The sequence below is a fragment of the Scardinius erythrophthalmus genome (genome assembly GCF_964197995.2).
Source record: "Scardinius erythrophthalmus genome assembly, chromosome: 14".
NCBI lineage: Eukaryota > Metazoa > Chordata > Actinopteri > Cypriniformes > Leuciscidae > Scardinius > Scardinius erythrophthalmus.
Window position 1 is genome coordinate 27,418,953 of NC_138234.1, and position 15,288 is coordinate 27,434,240.

General features: G+C 39.2%; 4 protein-coding genes across 31 annotated transcripts; 1 reads left to right on the plus strand and 3 right to left on the minus strand.

Moving 5' to 3' along the window:
• Positions 1-5: 5 nt before the first annotated feature.
• On the minus strand, positions 6-4,541 carry mcrip2 (MAPK regulated corepressor interacting protein 2). Its single transcript, XM_081384508.1, has 5 exons — positions 3,650-4,541; positions 3,427-3,496; positions 2,364-2,512; positions 1,089-1,190; positions 6-761 (listed from the first exon to the last, which is right to left on the minus strand). Exons 1-5 carry the CDS (start codon positions 3,702-3,704, stop codon positions 691-693), a joined length of 447 nt encoding a protein of 148 aa, XP_081240634.1. The 5' UTR covers positions 3,705-4,541; the 3' UTR covers positions 6-690.
• On the plus strand, positions 3,198-11,747 carry tmem186 (transmembrane protein 186). Of its 28 annotated transcripts, none has more exons than XM_081384478.1 (5): positions 3,198-3,323; positions 6,769-7,004; positions 9,992-10,041; positions 10,427-10,496; positions 10,746-11,522. In XM_081384478.1, the coding sequence occupies exons 4-5, from the start codon at positions 10,494-10,496 to the stop codon at positions 11,403-11,405; spliced, it is 663 nt and encodes a 220-aa protein (XP_081240604.1). In that variant the 5' UTR covers positions 3,198-3,323; positions 6,769-7,004; positions 9,992-10,041; positions 10,427-10,493; the 3' UTR covers positions 11,406-11,522. The 28 variants fall into 28 exon arrangements, with proteins under 28 accessions (XP_081240604.1, XP_081240615.1, XP_081240621.1 ...); XM_081384489.1 differs by having other exon boundaries at positions 3,261-3,323; positions 6,808-7,004; XM_081384488.1 differs by having other exon boundaries at positions 3,299-3,393; positions 6,808-7,004; positions 9,977-10,041; positions 10,453-10,496; positions 10,746-11,747.
• On the minus strand, positions 4,723-9,618 carry gde1 (glycerophosphodiester phosphodiesterase 1). The gene is made up of 6 exons (XM_081384476.1): positions 8,948-9,618; positions 8,131-8,306; positions 7,922-8,027; positions 7,671-7,763; positions 6,782-6,993; positions 4,723-5,548 (listed from the first exon to the last, which is right to left on the minus strand). The coding sequence occupies exons 1-6, from the start codon at positions 9,212-9,214 to the stop codon at positions 5,401-5,403; spliced, it is 1,002 nt and encodes a 333-aa protein (XP_081240602.1). The 5' UTR covers positions 9,215-9,618; the 3' UTR covers positions 4,723-5,400.
• On the minus strand, positions 11,572-14,634 carry hmox2a (heme oxygenase 2a). The gene is made up of 6 exons (XM_081384477.1): positions 14,514-14,634; positions 14,155-14,236; positions 13,035-13,152; positions 12,450-12,941; positions 12,228-12,351; positions 11,572-12,144 (listed from the first exon to the last, which is right to left on the minus strand). The coding sequence occupies exons 2-6, from the start codon at positions 14,211-14,213 to the stop codon at positions 12,017-12,019; spliced, it is 921 nt and encodes a 306-aa protein (XP_081240603.1). The 5' UTR covers positions 14,214-14,236; positions 14,514-14,634; the 3' UTR covers positions 11,572-12,016.
• Positions 14,635-15,288: the final 654 nt, after the last annotated feature.

The window sequence follows — 15,288 nt, forward strand, 5'->3', positions numbered from 1 at the left end:
TCATTTCATTTCAACTGTTCTTATTAAATTTCACCCAGCAGTTTTACATTCCTTTAACCAAAATGTGCCTCAAACAAACAGTTAAGATTTCATATGCGGATCATAGTTTAACAAATTTTCCTGACAAACAAGCACATTTAATTGCACTCGCTCAACTGGCATTATGTAAAGAATTTTTTTAAACTATATATGTAATGTGTGCAGAAATTATAGTTTTCATTATTGTATCATAAATACAATTCCCACTTGTACTAAATAAAAGAATAAAATTAAAATTAAAAGAATAAAAATGATTTTAAAATATGATCCAAATATCTTTACAAAATTGATCCCATGATTTTATATTGTAACCAACAGTGGAAAATAATAATCACAGAACCAAGACGTCTTGAAAAAAAGTTTACTTTTTTTGTTTTGTTTTGTTTTATAACATCACTTTTTTTGCAAAGATCTGCAGAGAAAAACAGACATCTCACATTCTAACAAAGACAGACAAGCAGAAGAAAAACATCTGATCGTCTTCCGTGTGCACGAGAGAAAATCTGGGTCCGGCTGGGCTAACAGTTCCACAGGAAGGGCTGAATTCATACAGCGTGTGTGAATCTCTCACATCATCACCTGAGCTCCTCAGGAGAGTCAGGCTGCTCTGCCTCAGTCAGGACCATCTCCTCATGCCCCATCATGCACCTGTCATGACAGGTTGACAATGTTGGCCAGGAAGCGCTGGGCCCACCACTCCTCAAGATCAATAGGCACAAAATCTGACAAAAGAGAGTAAGTTCTTGAGATTTCACCATATATATGGATAAACACCAAACAAAATATCCACTTTTTTTCTCCTTTCATAGTGTGGAAGCAACATGAACATTCTTCAAAATATATTCTTTTCCGTTCCTGACAGGAAGTCACGCAAGTTTTGAATGACATGAGAGTGAGTAAATGGCAGAATTTTTATTTTTACTTGAATAACGTGAATATGTATATCGTAATGACAGCGAAGGCCTCCACGAGGGGCTGAGCAGAGAGAGCAAGTCAGCAAAGAAGAGACTATTTAAAGAGAGTAAGTAGGACAGAAGTCATTGACTGACTCTTCATGCTGGGATTGGGGCTTCTCTCCGCGTACTGCACTGGCCCTTTCCCGTTCTCCGGCTGGGATCCCTCTCCAAGCTTCTGCTCCACCTCCTGCCAAGCTGCAATCAAACAAATATTGAAAATTATAGCATGTATACCGTAAATTATATCATGTATATGAGTGAGGAAGGGAGTTGTATTTTACTTTATATAAAAAATAAAAATTGTGTGTATATATATATATATATTTTATTTATATATATATATATATATATATATATATATATATATATATATATATATATATATATATATATATATATATATATATATATATATATATATATATATAAATAATTACTTTGTTTGTTTACTAAAAGGATTTTAAAATCCAACTTGAAATAGATTTAAATAATTGATTGAAAATAATTGACATATGGTTTGCCAGCAAGTTTGTAAAAGATATACACACACATTTTTCACATGCTAAATATATTTAATCGTCTTTATATTGATCTTTTGTAGTGTAAAACTTGCCAGCAAGCCATACTGATGTCTAATTTAGAAGTCAATTTGATTCTTTTTAATAAATTAACAGATTCACAAAATCAACTGAATGATTCATTTATCAATCAGTCTGAATGGCTTTTAAACTCCTTTATTCAGTGAACAAAGGTACAGGGACGCAGTGAATAGCATTTTAGGAATACATGTTTCACGGTAGTTCTGAAAACAGTGCCATGTGTTCCACCAAAAGAACAATTTACAGCTAGAAAAACATGCTCTTCTCGTTGGGATCTTGTTAGAATTAGGTCGTTACTTTTACCAATTCTGAACATTCCTTTACACTCCCTAAACCGGTTGTCTTTTCTATTGACTGTAAAGCAGTTCTAGAAAGTATAAAGCCTCAGTTGACTAGCCTGTCACTGTACAAAAGAGCATAAACCTGCCCTTGAGGGTCCGTTGCATCAGCCTGTGGAGGTGGAGTCTGGCCTGCAGACAAAAACCCTCCTCCTGAAGATAACAACTGCCCTTCTTCACACAAACTCTGCTGAACTTACCTCGCAATGTACAATTATAGTGATTTAGTGTTGTTTTAATGGCTCAACACCTAATATGCACCATTTGCAACCGCAAATTTGTAACAACTTCCAGTTATTGTAGAGCTTTGAATACATTTGGTCTCTCCTCAGTGTATTAAGGTCTTGGGAAATACTACCCAACCTTGGCCCTCCTCAAGGTCTTAAACATCAAGGTAACGAAAATACTGGTGTTCTGGAAAATTAACTCACCCTCATAAACAAATCGAACATTGTCCTCGTGTGCTGGGGTGAATCCTTCAGTAGTGTTGGCAGCGTTTGGAGAGGTGGATCCGTGGTACCGCTTTCCGTTCAGCCGTTGAAATACAATTTTCGGTTGTATTGCTGGTATAGCTGGTGAACTACACAAACAAAGGGAAATCACGTTGATTAATATGGGTTTTCAATAACCTTGAATTTTTACATTTGGACCCCATTCAGAATACATTATATTTAATTGATCCATTTAACATTCGATTAATTTCTCATGCTTTTCATTTAAATAAAAGAACAGGTTATTAATTTAGAAAGCCAACCCAATGATTTCCATTATGTGGAAAAGAGCGTGTACATTCTTCAACATATTCATACATGTTTTGTAACGACTTGAGGGTTGGAAAACGAAGAAGAATTTTGGGGTGAACTGTTTCTTTAAGGCCAAATACTTCCTTCCTTACACAATGTCGTTTCTATAGTGACAGCTAGCTACACGTTATGAAACCCAGTTGCTGATTATATCAGCATAAACCCAGACATATATTGATCGTTATTGAAATATCAAACACACAAATGACAGACAAACGCGAACGTGTGGCGTAAAATGCGCCGTGACTCTCTTTAGCCTCGAAAGCAGCACAACGTCCTTGTGGGAATATAAGAGGGGTGTGTGACAAGCATGTGCTCGCATTATAATAACTGCAAAAGGTTAGTTATTAAACCGTCAACAGAAATCATAACGAATGGAATCGCGACAGAATCCTCGAACACGCCGTCATTCCACGCGCGCACGCGCTACACTTGCAAGGTCACACGGCGCAAGAAAAAACAAGGGACTTTGGCAAAGGCGTAAAAGGGACGTCCTGATTAATAATTGAGGCCAGCTTGTTCAGTACGGATACTTTAAAGTGCGTTAAGCTTATAAACGAGACTGTGACGCTGAGGACATTTTTAAAGGTGAAGTTAAATCATTCTTAAGTTTCACCACAGCGACTAAACTCACGTGAAGAGAGCATCGCGAGCTTAGGTAACGTTAGTGCATATAAATTGAATTACTCACTCCGATGCAAGCAAGGGGCTTTGCTTCTGTTTCAGGTCGCTCGCTTTGCTCTCAATCTGTTGCGTAGGGCCTGCAAGAAATAATATCTGTTAATACGTCTCTAAAGTAATGTCAGTAACCAGATTAAAGGGTGGTTAATTCTTACTGTACTTGCGTTAAATTACCGACCATTGACGGCGATTGCGCTTATTTTATAGACTGTGCATGCCGTTCAAATCTGTACCTGTTCTCCGTTGTGTAACAAGTTTGCTGGGACCTCTGGTTATTGTGTACATCATGTGCGAGACGGTTTCTGAAGGACCCCTGCGGCACGATGGATCCACGCGAGGTCTACGGATCGGTCAGTGCGAATGTCACGATTATATGCACGCCAGGAAACGTCACGCGATCCCCCTTCAGGACGGAGCTCTCTTGACGCAGCCACCTTGGAAATAAGCAGCGTCGATCCGGTTCGCAAATCTGTCGTCCAGTCGCTTGCAGCCAACGGGACTTAAGCGCCGTGTATTTACTCACAGCAGCAGGCGTAAGGTCAATGAAGGTTAAGCGCGTTTATTACCCTAATTACGCGTCGGGTTAATTCGCAGACTGTCCTGTGTGCGATGTGTCGCTGCGGAGAAACTTTCTGAGTTCTGGTTCAGTCTGGACTCTGGACTATGCTATAAAATTGGGACGTTCAGATTGCAACCTTCCCCCGTGACGTCACGGCACGCCCCCCGCGACGTACAACCGGGGTCACCTTTCACCTACTCACCTTGTGGACATCAATGTACTAATAGACTATGTACAGTATAAACACGGGTTTTATCATGCATGCCGACAAACGTTCAACTGATGAACGCTCTGCTTGATAATGATAACTTGGCTGCGCATATGTGCGCTGCAACGAGGGGCTTCACGCACCGTGTGGGAAACATGCAAGCTACTGACTCTTCTTGTGTAAAATCTAAACATTAGTTTCTTCATGCCTTCAAACATCGATTAATGTACAACATAACGAGCGCGTAATAGTAAAGACAGCGGTTTGCGCAAATGTGCGCGGCTATGAGGCGCTTCACGCACCATGTGGGAGCCGGACAGGCTTTACTTCATACACATTAACAGTCCCGAACCTTGCTGTGTTTGGGTTAATTAAAACATAACGTTAATCTCACTAACCGTGCAGGTACTTAAGTTACACCTTTCACTCATTAAACATGATTGAGTAAAAGATAGGAAAACCGTCTGATGCAATTGTTACACAACAACTGTTGTACAACAGTCCTTGAAAAGCAACGTCTGTGACAAAATGACTCTTAATTAGGAATGTATTCATTTTATTGTATTATAATCACCAGAGAAAACAGAGAAACGTGTACATTTTCAAGTAATCCTGGATTAGTATTTATGTGTCCAACATTAGGTTGACATTTGGTAGCTGCCAGAGAACCTACCTCAGATTAAGACCATTGTTATTGCTTATAATAAATGTATTGACCCCCATAAGGAAGATATTACTTTAGACATGTTGTTTCAAAAGTAACCTGTTCATCAGCTATTAATATCAAACTTCCAAACAATGAACAAACCTAAATAGCAAGGCATACACAACTAATGTCATGACTGAGAACGAAGCCATACATTAAACTCAGCAGTTTATTTCCAATGTTGTTTCCACACAAATAAAAGCCTTCTTCGATAAATAATGGCATTAAAAGGGGAACTGTATCAAATGAATGATGTAATAATATCTATATAGTCATAAATTGGCTCACCTGAGTGGGTGTGTACAGTAAAATCGAACAGTAATACTTACAATCTCCCATTTAAAAAATTTCACGCAATGAAAGCACTTAGTTACCCTGTAATTTAAGTCTCTATAGCATGCTGCCTAAATCAAAGCAATTCAATACAGACATATCGTTGTATTTTGAGTAAAGAACCACAGAGGTTAGTTGCTGGAATTATAAAAGGCCTAATGATTGTACAAGTGGCGTTTCAGTAGTGCGGTTCACAGTCTTCTACGAGACTGTCGGTGATGTAGTTGATCTTCAGTAGTTGCTGGTAGTACTGCTGCTCCACGGCCGTGTTCACCGTCCAGCTCACCACCTCCACACCTCGGGCTGCCCAGTATTGCACATAGTCCCTGATGAAACAACACAGTGACCATCTCGAAGCGCAACACACACTCCCACGCTGTAGATGGCGCTGATGTTTAAATACACTTTGAATGTTCCCACACAGATTCACTTTCAGATTTACTCCCATGTTCTTGACTGTTTTTTGGGGTTAAATGCCTGAACAAAGGGCTGTGGTGAAGATGTTTTCTCATTTATTCTACAGCATAAATACATCAGTACTACAACACCACTTACTTTTTTTTTTTTAAAGCTTTTACGTTGAACAGGTAAACTCATCTACTCACTAGTCGCTTTCACAGCCACATTGTGTTTAGAATTGCACTCTTGCAAACTATTCCAACTCAAATCTTCAACTTTTCGAGAGCCCTGTGCGATTTTCATTTTCAAAATTGTCATCTCTGCTGCATTCTCATAGCCTTAAGACCCGTTCACACCAAGAACGATAACTATAAAAACGTATATATATTAGCATCCACACCAGCGCATAATATCGTTCCGTTTATTCTAAGCGTGTGCTTGTCTGTCACTTTAAATGCCCAAGCTCGTTACAGCAGGATGGATTCTGATTGGCTGTCTATGTTTTTATTGTTCATTAGCTGGATGAAATCATTCTGAAAGTGATTCCAACAATATCGTTTCTCGGTGCCGTTATCCTTATAGCTGTGGTGTGACCCGTGCTATTTTTTAATATTGAGAATGAATTTTAGAACTATATCTTTATCTTTATAGTTATCATGCTTGATGTGAACGGGCCTTTAGTGTGCTTCTAGGGGTGTTTATTTTTGCACGGGTGAAAATTCTATATTTGATTATTTTGAATAGGAGTTGCAGTCCCCAAAACACGAAAGCTAAAATGTTGAAAAATGTATAATGTAAATGAATAACCAAGCAGTCAATATGTCTCCCTAACCATAGGTAAAAGCAATAATATGACCCCTGACAGCACCAATAACCACTGAAGGTCCCAGCAGTGGCATTCAAGAGACGACTAAAATAATAAAAGTGTTAGGGTTGTTTAGCAGTGGTCAAGAATAATGGTCAGTGCTTTAGTCTGTATTGAAACACAACCACACAGTGGTCATTTCAGTGGTTGCTTTACTGTGACTGATATGCGCAGTTTATTTTAGGACCTGTGGTAGGTGTGTTAAAGATCCTACGGTAATGTAATGCACATAATAACATGGCTTCACAATAATTATGTAAAAATGTCAATGAAAATGACCAGTTTTGGAACTCACGGCGAGATGAAGTTCTTCTGCACCAGGAAGGCAGAGACTCCGCACAGTTTCCACAGGAGGTGATGATGGGCCCAGTCGAGGAGCACGTCCAACACACACATCCAGTGATGTTTCCACGCGGACGAGAACCGCGGCGTCCCGTCGCCCAGATGACTCAGACTCCACGGCCGATGGGTCAGCGCGGTCACCACATTGGGATCCGCCTGCCGCATCTGGAAAGGAGGTGAGCAGCCGATACAATTCAGTATTAGTGTATTACTGTCCAATTTACAATGCCGCTCAAAAGTTTTGGATCGGTGAGATTTATGTTTTTAAAATAAGTCTCTTCTGCTCACTAAAGCTGCATTTCTTTGATTAAAAATACAAAAAAAGTAATACTGTTAAATATTATGACAATTTAATATAACTGTTTTCTATTTTAATATATTTTAAAATGTAATTTATTCCTGTGATCAAAGCTGAATTTTCAGCATCATTACTCCAGTCTTCAGTGTCACATGATCCTTCAGAAATCATTCTATTATGAGGATTTTGATTCATTTGTTATTATTATCAATGTTGAAAACAGTTGTGTAACTTTTTATTCAGGATTCTTTGATGAATATGTTTTTTGAGCATCAAATCGGCATATTAGAATGATTTCTGAAGGATCATGTGACACTGAGTAATGATAATGAAAATTCAGCTTTGATCACAGGAATAAATTACACTTTACTATATATTCACATAGAAAACAGCTGTTTAAAATTGTAATAGTATTTCACAATATTAATGTTTTATTTATTTTTTGTACTTTTAATCAAAGAAATGCAGCCTTGGTGAAGTACCTAAAACATGTTCCAAGATAAACTCAAGTCCCATCAGATGCAAATAAACTGAATTATATTACCCTATAGATGACTTTGGGCTCAAATGAGCAGACGATACTAGTGTTGTAGAGCACTGGATACTTCTGAAATAGTTCTTTTAGTGCTGCAGCTGCCTATGGACAACAGATAACATGCATGAAAGCACTACCATTGTGGAATCATTAAATCAATAAGCGATTGCGAAGTAAGAGCTCAAAGGATCAAGACTGGTGCACAGAAACGGTCCAACCAATAATGGACTCGCGCAGAGCAATGCAAGTTGCGACAGTACCTCATCTGGATGACCTTTGACATCGAAGTAAATGGTCAACTTGAGCTTGATGCATTCCTCTACAGCCTCCTGCAGCGTTGGGACCTTCTCACCTCGGAAACGCTCACTGCCACGCAATCAACACAAACATACCACCTGCTGCCTTCAACTTGCTCTTGCTTATTCACACTCTACGTTTGAAAACTACTCTGTCGTTCTTCCCATCTAACCTGAATCTGTGTTTGGCGGCCGCATCTAGATTGCGCAGTTCAGAGAAGAGCAGCTTGTTCAGTGGTCCCGACCCGTTGGTGGTCCGGTCCACAGTGTCGTCGTGCATCAGTATGGGAACCCCATCCGCCGTGAACTCCAGGTCCAGCTCTACACCCATGGCTCCATTCTCACTTGCCTTTCAGTTAGAAATCAAGAGTCATTGAAAGAGGAAGAAACCACTGCTTAGATCTGTAGATTGAGGAAAACCACAGTTAACGCAATGCTTTCACAATGTGTAATAAGAGAAATGCTATTTTAAGGTTGAGGAGCATGTGATGCTTATCACGTGCATAGTATGTATGAACTCTATAATTTTTTTTAATAAAAAATCACATGAAAGCAGACATTTCAGTCAAAACGCAGTAAATTAATATACAACAAACACTAACAGTTGGTTAACACTTTTATTAACCCGAGCATGACCAAAATCGTTTTTTTCAAATGTTTTACAACACCTAATCAATGACTAAACATATCTTTTTTTTAGTTGTTCTCGAAAAAGACGTTTTTCAGTATTCTGTCAATGAACCGCTTTGATTGATTCGTTAAAAATCATTTATTTGAATCGATTCAATACGAGATCCGAATCAAAACAACAATTCGTTCACGTTGTCAGTGATGTTTTCTTACCTAACGACGTTAACGTTACCTGTAAAATATCACTTTATGTATAGCCTTTAAAAATAAGCATACAGTGGCTTTAAATTAATACTGCCACGCGAGAAAAAAATAAACATATTCACATTAAACCGAAATGAATCATTATGTTGTTCCCACCGTCCGTATAGCAGCGATGGTGTTCTCGGGAGCGTCGTGTCCTCCGCCGCGGTGCGCCACTGCTGACACGCCGCTCGCCGACGCTCTAGTCCCGGGCCGCAGCACCTGTCTGGCCCGGCTGGAGGGCACCTGCGGGAACCGAAACATCACCAGAAACAGGTAGAGAGAGGCCGTGAGCACCGTGGGCCAGACGGCGCTTCTGGTTCCCAGCAGAACCACGACGAAGACCGCAGAGAAGAGGGTGAGCCCGTCTCCTAACTGAAGCATGATGAGGAAACGGAACCTACAAACCCAAACCAAGCGCTGTTTCTGCAACTAAATCAATAAATGTTACTTATTTACGATACTGCTCGATCGTTGCTTTCAGATGAAATCCACATTGCGAGTGTCATCAAAATGTTGACACAGGAGTGTTCAGTTTGAGTCATTCATCGCCACACAACCGTCTGTCAGAAACCTGCTAACGAACTGTCATGTGTTGTATTGATGACATCATCACGAATAACGTTCGGAATTGCTCGCGCTCCTGACCTCATCACGATAAAGAGCGTCATCTGATATTAAAGGCATCTTGAATAAATGCCTTTTAAACTGCGTGCCGATAACCTGCTTCACGAACAAAGAGCGCAAGATCTTTAAAATACTATCTATCTATGCGATTCCGTGGTGGAAACGTCCTACAATAGAACAGGATAACTTGACTAAGACATAAAAGTCCCTGTGTGTAAATTATGATAAGAATAAATTTAGCAAAACATAAAGTGACAAAGCATCAAAACAACGGTTTATGTTGTTGTTGTTATTATTATTATTGTTGTTTAACATTTGTGTGTGTGTGTGTGTGTGTGTGTGTGTGTATATATATAATATATATATATATATATATGTATGTATGTGTATATATATATATATGTGTGTGTGTGTGTGTGTGTGTGTGTGTGTGTGTGTGTGTGTGTGTGTGTGTGTGTGTGTGTGTGTGTGTGTGTGTGTGTTTACATACAATTATTTTATTGCTATAAAAACTTAAAGACTTTTATTTTGAAGTGCATGTTCACAGCTGCACTGCGAGATGAACTGCTCTCCAGTAGGAGATGGTGAGTTTTAAAAACTGCACAAATTGTTAATATAATGCATTTTGTTATAGTTATTTTGACCATTTTGTTTGGTGTATTTCTTTGTCATTATTATTACTGCCTGTAATACGGTAGAAAATGTCCTCCAAACCTTCACACATGGATTGCCCTTGACATACGTGACTTGACTAAAACATAAACGTCCCTGTAACGTAAAGGATTTTGATTGATACGAGGGGGGGGGGGGGGGGGGGATCGCAAAAAATGTAAACGTGTCAAAACAATAAGACAACAGTTTAAATTATTTGCTTCATTTTGTATCTTACAATTGAAAACAGTTTTACATTTGACAAGTTTATATAAAAATATTGTAAAGCAATAAAACTAAAATACTTTTATTTTGAAGTTTCCCTGACTTTCTACTATGTCCAGCTTCACAGAAGCACCTCGCGATGCACTAAACTTGTGTAGAGATGGTAAGTGCTTTCAAAACAGCACGAATTGTTACTATTAATACATTTTATTGAATTATTGTGGCCTTTTTTATCATATATTAGTCGCCTAATCGCATTAGGATTGTCCTTGACGGTGTCTTTAATCTCATAAACAGAATAAACGTGTTTAAAGTATTTTTAAGCAAGTGAGCTATATTACTAAAGTTTAAAAAGCAATCTCAGCCGTTGTATTAATTATAACAACTGTTGCCATGGTTACTGTCTCCTCAGATGATGTCATCACGCTTAATTTCCCGCCTTCCTCTATATGGGTGCCGGTGTTATCATGCAGGACTCATTTCACAAGCTAAGGTGCTCTACAGCAGTGACCCGACACACACCGGTCGACGGATGCCCGTCACGTTCTCACGCACCCTGCAGATTCAACCTGTGTCATTCTGCTCTGACCTTGCCTCGAGAGAATTCAATCTAATGTATGCTTTCCCGGCTATCAAAGGCCTGCGAGCTCTTTCGAGACTCAAACTGATGCAGACGGGCATCACTGTGGTCTTACTGCCCGCGGTGTATTACCTGTACCTGCAGGGACAGGCCTCAGGGATGCTGGTGAGTTACACCACAGGCATAGCAGTGTTTGCTGGCTTCATGCTCTACTCTATAAGCCACTATGTCAGAAGAGTGGTGGGCATGATGTATCTGGATTCAACGCAGACCGTCCTAAAGGTGTCGCACCTGACCTTCTGGGGTCACAGGCGGGACGTATACGTGCCCGTGTCTGATGTCATGACGCTGGGAGACTCAGGGGACACCAAAGGAGAGCCGATCCTTTCATTAAAGCGCTACAGCAGTTCTGACACTATGTACTTTTCCACCAGACTGGGGCGAGTGGTGGACAGAAATGCATTTGAGAAAGTTTTCGGGAGTTTGTCATGAATTTACTTTTTTGGTTTAATGTTGTCATGTCATAAGCTACACCACTGGATATTGTTTTCCCATTGAAAAGTGACAAATAAAGATGTTGTGTTAAAGTATATATTGATTTTATTTCACATAACTGATGAAAATTATAATAGAGTGCCGCAGTGAGGACATACACAGCCCAGCCCAAAAAAAGTTTATGATCTCCTAATCTCCTCTTTGGGAAAACATGGACTTAGAAATCAGGCCAGACATCATTCTTATGAATCATTCACAGCACAGTGATGTACCTGGATATATTTTCAGGGAACATGTATTACTGTGCAACAGAAAAGATAAAGTCCTGACATAAATTGTTTCATTGTCTTCACTTCTTGCATGCCCTTAAAAGTGTGCTTACACTCTTGACTGAGAGTGAAAACAGGATAAAGAACATCATTTCCCTTCTCAGTATGACTTAAAAACTTGCATTGTATTTAATACACATATGTTGTATAGATTGAGGGTTAACATTTGATCAGCAGGAACATTTTCACAACACGACCTTGTGAGTGAAAGATTTTAACTTTTTTAAGGCCAGCCTTTTCCTATTCTCATCTCTGATTGGCTGACTCGGGTAAAGGTGATCACATGAGGTACCAGGCAGCCAATCCGGCAACAGCAGCGACCCATGTGGCCAGAATCACCTGTACTGTGGATTGTCGAAGCAGCATCCTAGCAAACTGGCATGCGTGGGTCGTGTTTCCACTCACCGCTAGACAGACGAGAAGGAAAGCAGTACAGTAAAAATATCACTTTTAAAACATTTTTAAATGTTGTCGCTAACAACTTCCTCACCCATTTTGGCTGCATAGTAGGGACATTTACTGATGTCCCCACCCATATCCCCGTGTGCAGGGAAGCCAACGTCCTGCACTTCCTCCTTAATGTCTTTCCCAATCTCCTGCAACTCTGAGAATACCTGACGGAAAAGCAAAGAACATGGAGAGAGGTATAAAAATGACTATGTATTCCCACATCACATAACCTAAAAGACTTGGTCTTTGATAATCCTCTTACGTCCAAATTATATTTAAAAGCCAGGTTGGCTTCGTCTAGCAGCTTCTCTTTGGTCTCAGCATCCACTTCCAGCTCGTTCATCCGACTGCGGTACAGCCTCTTGAAGGCCGTGGGGTTGTGGATGCCCTCGAAATGGAAGAAGTTCAACCCCTCGCCAGTAGGGGGCAGTTTGAGGGCCCGCTGAGCCACTTTCTTTAGAATCTGCCCTCCTGATAGGTCACCCATGTAGCGGGTCCAAGCGTGCGCAACCAAAAGAACCGGGTCGTTGCGACCCACCTCGTGAATGCGGTCTACGTAGGGCTTGGTGGCCGCCGAGCAGGAGATCTTGCTCTCCCAGTCTTCACCGTAGAAATACTCCAGGTCTTTGGCCAAGGCGTCTCGCCGATGAAGCTCAGAGGGAAAATATAGTGGGGCAAACATGGGATGGTCCTTATTCTTCTCGATCTCTTCCTCAATGGCAGAATACACATGGTACAGTCCGGTTGTGCCAAGCTGGGGTTGATAAGATGACAAAATATCACAAGCGTGAAGGTCAGAACATGATGAGCTGTTTTTGTCAAACCCCACAAGAGTCATTAGACTCACCTTAAAAAGTTCTCGTTTGATTCGGCCCCTCAGGAAGTCCTTGACAAATGGCGAGTTCTCGGCTTTGTCGTGAGATTCCTTGGTTCCAGCCGCCAACACTTCTGACAGGTCATCAGGACTGAAAAAAAAGATTTATAAAGATAAAAATCTGTTATGCTCTATACCGCCACCTACTGGCTTGGATGTAAATTCATGCAATAGCCAGTTGGAGTTTTGAATGGCATTACTTATGAATAACTTCCGATACCGATTAATCAATCCGATAAAATGAGGGTAAATTACTGAGATGAACTGTATAGTTTTGGTAGGTCATGTGATACCATGTGTTGCCACATCAAGGGGCTTTCTATGGAAGCTTGTTTCCGCCTCAGAATAAAAATAAAAAAGTAATTGCTATTTTTTTTTATTTCACAATTCTGACTTTTTTCCCCACAATTGCGAGTTATAAAGTCAGATTTGCGAGATATAAACACGCAATTTTGACTTTTTTATTTTTATTTTTCAGAATTGTGAGATATAAACCAAAGTCGCGATTGCGGGGAAAAAAAAATCGACTGTTTTTTTCTAAATTGCGAGTTTATATCTCACATTTTTTATTTTATAACACACAAATCTGACTTTATTTCTAGCATTTATTTCTTTATTTCTAGCAAAAACAAGCTTCCATAGGTTTCATAATGTGTTCTATATCAAATATTACAGATTTAGATTTAAAGTAGGCAGTATATACACTGTAAAAAAAATTAAGCACAAACAACTTGGATGTTTAAGTCATTTCAACTTAAATTACATTAAACTGACTTAAATGCATTCAGTCTTGTATAACTTATAAAGTCTACTATACTACAGTAGTAAACTTACAAACATACATAGAATAATACAATCGTGTTTGATATTTAAACAAGCCTGTCAAGTTTGGACAAAGCCAATATGAATGAAAGCTTTCATGAGTTTCAGCATTTTTGTCAAAAGAAGGCCAACTATTTATTTCTTTAGGTGTAAAACTTTTTTTAAGGAGAAGAAATGTAATGCACCCTCAAAACAAGTACATTCAAGGTCAATTTGATGTGCTTTCTATTTAAGATACATGTCTTAATAGCACTGTAAGAGAACAGAGTACCTGAGAATATCATCATTGCTTTCAGTGAGGGTGTTCTCTGCTGAATCTGCAGCCATCATGAACTCGTGCCAGTTATTTATGTCTGCTTGATAAACAGAGAAGATGAGCTGTGGCGTTTAAAAGCAAACATGTTTAGATACTCTTCTGTCAATAGCGATAAACCGCATAATCATCACTGTCTAGTGTCAGTCTTCATTGCGCAACTCATACCCATTGTGACATTATTGGTCATGCGCGTGACATTGACTTGTGTAAGACAGTCGGCAAGTAAGTTTATCCCTCTAAATGATTGTTATTACATTAATATGGATATTACACGCGTTCTTCAGCTATGTAGAACAGGACGGCTGTTATTTTACCTGATAATGCTGTGTTTGCAGTCTGCTGCAGTTCACATCATATTGAATGCGTGTTTACAAAACTAATCCCGCCTCAAACAGGAAGCAGAATGACGTCTGAACTCGCTCACTCGTTTCGTTCACTTATTACCTTACCCAGCTCAGTTAAGTTATCATATGGAACGTCATCAAGGTTTAAAATTAATAGAGGTATACGACAAGGCTGTCCCATTTCACCGTTTCTTTTCTTACTGGTAACACAAACCATGGCCATACATATTAAAAGAGATACATTTTGTGGTAGCCTATTAGACTTTTGGAGAAAGAGTTAAAATGCTCTCAATTAGCGGACGACACTGCTATTTTTTTAAAAAGTGAAACTGAAGTTAAAAAAGCTATTGAGTGTCTTAATGTTTTCTCTTCTGTATCTGGTTTATGTTTAAACATTAAAAAATGTGTGTTATTCCCCTTGAAAACATGTAATCATAATAACATTTTTGGTATTCCAGTAAAGGAGTTAGTAGATTATTTAGGTATTAAGATCTGTAAAGACCAAAAAGAGAGAAATAATTTAAATTTTACACCAATTATAAGGAAAATTAAACAAAAATTTAATTCATGGTTAATGAGAGATCTCTCATTAAAAGGAAGAATATTATTATCCAAAACTGAAGGATTGTCACGCTTGGTATATACAGCTCTTGCATTAGATGTTCCACAATCAATTATAAAAGAGGTGGATACTATTTTGTTCAATTTCATTTGGAAGAACAGACCTCATTATTTAAAAAAAACT